The 6,244-nt window shown below is 43.2% G+C and overlaps 1 protein-coding gene across 1 annotated transcript; it reads right to left on the bottom strand.

Moving 5' to 3' along the window:
* Positions 1-18: 18 nt before the first annotated feature.
* Positions 19-4,385, bottom strand: islr2 (immunoglobulin superfamily containing leucine-rich repeat 2). Its single transcript, XM_088417049.1, has 2 exons — positions 4,102-4,385; positions 19-3,144 (listed from the first exon to the last, which is right to left on the bottom strand). Exon 2 carries the CDS (start codon positions 3,133-3,135, stop codon positions 1,015-1,017), a length of 2,121 nt encoding a protein of 706 aa, XP_088273175.1. The 5' UTR covers positions 3,136-3,144; positions 4,102-4,385; the 3' UTR covers positions 19-1,014.
* Positions 4,386-6,244: the final 1,859 nt, after the last annotated feature.

Consider the following 6,244-nt stretch of genomic DNA (forward strand, 5'->3'; position numbering starts at 1 on the left):
AAAAAAAATCCAGAGAAGCACTTTTTCAAATGTTTTATTAATCCCACTTACAAGAAATGATATAAAAAAATCTTGAAACCTTAGTATTTTTTTCCGTTTTACATATTTCACAAAAAACTCACTGTAGGTATTAAAGTAAGAACAGAGAAGCCGACGGACGCTCTCCTGCATCCTTTCGTTTTGGGGGCTTCGTAAAAACTCATTTTACACTAAAAATGTACATGTTCACAATACAGATTGACAGCATCTAACATCAAAATAAAGTCATCTAGGAGGAATACACTTGTAAAAAGCACAGGAGTAATAAAACAGCATCATGCCATGGACGATATGATGGCTCGGCTGAACACTTGCACATTTAAAGCATCGCGTCGTGAAAGATGACATGTAAATTGTAGGTAAACATTTTAAGGATTTAAAAGTCTCCTTGAAACCGTTTGGCGCAAGTTTTACATCGTTGTTTGCGGCTCTATTACCTGAGGCTTCATTTTTCAAACGGATTATTAAAAACGAGTTTAAAAATTGATCCCTATGCTATCAATGCACTGTGTATTGGCGTTTTTTCTTCTTCTTCTTTTTTTTTTTTTTGCATGTGTTTTGTGCTCGAGAGTACCGATTCCCAACCACTAGATTACACGAAAATGTACAAATTCACATTATTGGTCCGACACTATTTTGTTTACCAGCGGCAGATTTAAACATTTTATCTGTGAATCCTCCATTGAAATAATTAGGTTATAAATACCTTTTTGTGCCATGATCTATCTCTCGCGTAGCTAAACATGTGCCATATCGTAATAAAGGTTGGGAAACATTGCAGAACAGTAAATAAAGCCGCTGTTCTGCACAGTGAATTAGCGCCCCTTTTTGGTGTTTATAAGACGTTAACATTACAACAGACTCCTATACAATCTCAGTGACAGGCGAGTTTTTTTTCTGAGGTAAAGAAAGAATAAAATAAAATAGTTTTTTTTTTGGGGGGGGGGGCAAAAGGAAGAGCATCTTACAAGGTTGTCAGCGGCTTGGCTGCTTGTAGTTTCCGTTGATCTCTTCGGAGATGTTGACCGCCTCAGCCCCCAGCGGTAGTCTGTCACTGTACTCCGAGCCCACCTCAAACTCCTCCTGGTTGGTCTTGGATGAAGACCCGGGGATGGATTCCGTGGCCACGCTGCCCTCAGCTTCACCCTCTCCCTCTGGAGGTTCTCCCTCCCCCTCGCCCATCTCGCTGGGGTTGAAGGTCTTCTCAGATTCCACGAAGGACGTCCTGCGGTCGAAGTCTCCAGTCATTTGCTTCTCCATCTGGTCGGGATTGTGTGCCTTCATGATGAGCTTGTATGTCTTGCCTTGGTATTTGTAGAGGAGGTGGCAGCAGGTGGCCCCCAGTAGGGGAACAGTGGCCAGGCCCAGGAGAAAGATGCTGACTACTACGATGATGAGAAGAGAGGGAATCTTTTTCCTGGTTGTGAAGACCACTTGAACTTGACAGTCTTGTCCCCCGTAGGTGAGACAAAGAGTGTAGTTGGTGCCGGGGTGTAAGCCGGTGAAGTGATAGGAGTTGATCCCCTCTTCGATGTTGGACCACTTAATGAGGGAGTGTCCATTTCCCGTGTCCACGCAGATGTAGAGCATGTCCGGGCCGGGTTTTCCCGAAGCCGACTGGTAAAGACCAACGGGCTCTTTAACCACCAACTCGGCGTTGTCGTTTTGGCTTTGATGAAGGTTGGATTTGCTGCGGGCTAGTTGAAGCGGGTTCAGTTTGACCTTGGCCTCAGTCTCAGACACCTCCAGGGCGATGACGCCAAAGTCGAAGGTGTACTGCTTGAGGTCGTCCAGGCTCATGTTAAAGGCGTGGTTAGACACATATTCGCTGCCATCACGCACGCCGCACTTGCTGGTAAACATGGGGTCTTTGGAAACCCCTTCCTCCTGGGCGCCGTTATGTTTGTCCGAGGGACCGTCGGGTCCGATTTTGGTCCTTTCCTCGCCCTTGGTCCAGTTGATGACATTGTTTTTGGAGTTCTTGGGCTGAGTGGGCTTGTTATAGGACGGGCGTATCTTGTCCACCGTGGAATCTACCGTCACATGTTTTTTACTAACTGCCGGGGACAGCTTCACCGTACTCTCCGCTTTGCCCAGATCATTCACCGCCAGGCAAGTGTAGTTCCCGTCTTCCTTTTTAGTCAGGCGAGGAATGACCAGGGTGCCGTTTTGAAAAACCAGGAAGCAATTGTTGGTGGTCTTGTCGTTGATCGGCAGGCCATTGGCATCGCCTGTGGAGGGCAAAGGGAACAGGAAGTTCTGATTCCCTGCAATCACCTCCCAGCTAACCAGGGGTTTTGGATTTCCCTTGGTTTCACAGTTTAAGACAACCATGGAACCCTCAACCAGGTCTGCGCTGCCAATATCGGGCTGGAATGTTATCGTGACAACTGGAACTTGACAGTCCAGCTTGGGGATTTTTGTAACCATGACACCCTTCAGGTGCTCGGGGGCTTCACACACAATTGAATTTGGCTCTGGGACGGAGATCTTGGTGGTGGTGATCCAGTCCCTCAGCCACTCCAGGCTACAGGAGCACGCAAAGGGGTTGTTGTAGATCTGGAGGTGGGACATGGAGGACAGCGCTCCGAAGGTGCCTTGAACGATGGTGGTGAATTTGTTGTTGTTGATGCGCAGCGAGCGCAGATCTTTGAGCGTGGCAAAGGCATCCTTGGGGAGGTTCACCATCTCATTGTTGTTCATTTTGAGAAGCTGCAAGGCGGTCAGATTCAGCAAGTCCTCCCATGGAAAGTTGACTATTTTATTGTAGCTGATGTCCAGGTTGCGGAGTTGAATCAAGGGGGCCAACGTGTTGGTCTCGATGGAAACGATCTCGTTGTGAGCCAGCCAGAGAGAGGTGACCTGGGTGATATTGACGAAGCTTTTGCTCTTCAGAGATTTGATCTTGTTGGCCGAGAGCCCCACTGTAGTGACGTTGGAGGGTAGACCCTCGGGCACAGCCAGCAGGTCCTTGTAAGCGCAGTCGGCAAATTGGTGGGCGAATTTGTCTTGGCACGTGCACTGCTCTGGACAGCAGTCCACCTTTGCCAGCAGCGTGAGCCACAAAGCCAGGAGCGCTGCGAGCCTCTGCGCCATTTTCTATACCTGCAAGCATTGAAGAAAAACAACACTTACTTTGAACCGACAATCCATATTAAAACCCATTATCTTCCATTGATGGTTCCAGATGTCTTCCATTTTTTATTGACAGCTATGCAAGTCAAAAATCCATCAGTTAGCGCTCAATCTCTTTTTGAACCAGTATTGCTACAAAGCCACGAGTGCTGCGAGCCTCTGCGCCATTTTCTATACCTGCAAGCATTAAAGAAAAACAACAACACTCATTTCAAGTCGGGAATCCACATTAAAACCCATTATCTTCCATTGATAATTATAGATGTCATCCATTTTTCATTGACAGCTTGCAAGTCAAAAATCCATTAGTAAGCAGTCCGTGTCATATTGACAGTATAGGGATATTTCTGGCCAGATTTTTTTAGTTGTGGAGTACTGATACCATGTCCTCGAATCTGCCTAACAAAATGGCATCAAACATGTATGCTTTATAGATTGGAAAAGCAGCAGAAGTGCAAATTAAAATATCAAAACATCAATGTATTTTATTTAGTTCTTATCCTGTCTTCAGTTGTGCTATAAATCAAAATGTTTTTTTTTGTTTTTTGTTTTTTTTTACAAAACATTTCAAAGAATTGTTCCATATTGACACAGGTAGTGGGTCCATTTTCAATTGATGATTAAAATCGGTTTATTTTTGACCCAACAATTTTAAGATCATAATATATACATTTTGGAATGTGGAAAAAAAAAGTTACAAGCAAGGGGAGAATATGTTAAACTCAAACGTCTGAACTGTGAAGCAACCCACTACCATTTAGGCAACCCCTTAACATTCTTGTCGAAAATTCATCCGACAGTAATGCGGGTCTCGGTTGTTAGGTAGGAATACATATACATGTAATTTCCTTTCTTCTATACAATTAAACAAACCTGTGCATTTTTTTGCATCCTCCATTATCTGCCTCATAAATACAACGAACTTACCTGTCCAATAATAACTTCCCGGTTCTTGTCAATCTCAGTCGACTTTCCTGTCAAAAAGCTTCAAAAGAAGTGTAAATGTAAACAAAACAAAAGAAATCTCACGAATGTATCATTTCACATGACTTTTGCAGCGATGGGTGCGATGGAGGCAACATGTTTTGGTCCCGGTGAGCAGTTTGCGGTCCGCGTATGATTTTCCCTTTCTGCTGCAAGTATCGGATCCTCTGCGCGCGCTCCCGTCGCCGAACATCCAGCCAAGACATCGTCGGGAGCGCGCAGCCTCTCCCACATCCCGCGCGCTTCTTCTCTATTAAAGATACAGCAGCTTCGCGTCCTCCAACCAAATTCATAATTGAAGAGCATGATGATTAATTGATCAGCTAGACCTAAACATAATCTTTGACCTCATTCGGCTCGCCTGCAGCCTCTTTGTGTCTGTATGGAGACAAATAACACTTCATAGCAATATTCAACTTTGCGCGCAAGCACATTGCCATGTAATCAAACTAACTGTTTCAAGAGTTTAAATATTGCAATCGCCTGCTGCACGTGAATACCACACTTATCACATTCATGCGACTTTTAAACGACAGTATTCCGTTTTATATTCACTGCTGTTCTTGCGCGTGCACAGTGAGTAACAGCAAGTACAAAATCGGCCTTTACAATAAAGGTAATGGTGCCATTTTGATGACAGTCACTTTAAATATATAATTATAGAACTGCACTGCAATATTCAGATTTTTTTTGCCCGCCTCATTAAAACGCGTATCAATGTGAGACAAGTTCAGTTCTAAACAGTAAGAATCAGAATGATTATTTTCATAGGAACGGATATTGTGAAAGTGTACCTATTATTTTGTCCGATGATCTTTATTTTTCACTGCACAGGATTTTCTGTAGTTCTTTCAGCCAACATTGCCATCTACTGTTGTTTTAGTATTATTACATCTGCTTGTTTCTCATTTTTAGCCATACAAGACTGTATGTTATGTTCTACTTCAAATCACAAACAAATAAAAGTCTTTGTAAATAAACGTGTTTCTGTTTCAATTAAAAAAAAAAACGATCATTATAATCCAAATGTATGTATTCCCACACGCCTAACCCTAACCCTTAGATTGGAACCAGGTTCCCTAGTGAAGTGTTCTTTTTGTGTGTGTAAAACGAAAAACGAAATTAAATTGATAGACTGAAATGATGTGTGTGGACACTACCTGTGTCATGTATAGGCTTTTTTAATCACATAGTCACAGTGTTATTTTCATGCACCCAATCACACCTAAGGACAATTTAAAGTGTCAAATACGCCTACGTTGTTTCTGGGATGTGGGAGGATGCTGGAGAACCCATTCAGGCATGGGGAGAACATGCAAACCCCACACAGGAAGGCCGGAGTGAGCTGGATTTGAAGTCGGGCCTCTGAACTGACATACTAACCACGGAGGTTTGCTTATTCCTCTAAAAACAATTGCGTTCGACAATTTACTTTAGGTTTTAAAAGGGGTCAATTTAATCCACAATATCACAGAAGGGTTCATACGTTTACGAATCAACATTGTTCGTGAATGTAATGCCCTTTATTTAAATATGCTATTTTTTGCTCTACACAAGTATTGGTTCTGAACTGTTCCAGTGGGGAAAGTCCCCCCCTGACAACCAACGTACCAAATGCAAAACCTACCACCGGTAGATATAATTAAAGAATCAAAACAATCTCATTAGTATGTCGAGTAACACGCATTTACGTCATTCGTTGGGTGTGTAAAGTGTTCTTGGAGTCCCAGGGAATGCAATGATAGTTTTGAGATTAGAAAGAAACAAAATGTGCATTTGTTAAATGTTATCCTTAACTTTAACTTCCTTCCTGTATTTCCTGTTCATAGGAAACGGGACAATTTGTTGACAGAAACTCCCCAGAGATTCAAGGTCTATTTACACTTGGTGGCCTTGAGTCAGAGTACAGGCTGTTTTGCAGGGCCTTTCACAATTACAGCTGATGATAGTGAAGAGTGTGAGTATCTTCGATGTGCTTATTCAAGCAAAATCCTGCAGCAAGCCGATCAGTGAAGCTTAAGCTTTCCAAATGCAAGTTTGCCGTGACAAACAGTTGGTCCTCTGACAGTTTTAGCGGCACAGACGT

The sequence above is a fragment of the Hippichthys cyanospilos genome, chromosome 6 (assembly GCF_059441005.1).
Source record: "Hippichthys cyanospilos isolate Australia breed blue-spotted pipefish chromosome 6, RoL_Hcya_1.0, whole genome shotgun sequence".
NCBI lineage: Eukaryota > Metazoa > Chordata > Actinopteri > Syngnathiformes > Syngnathidae > Hippichthys > Hippichthys cyanospilos.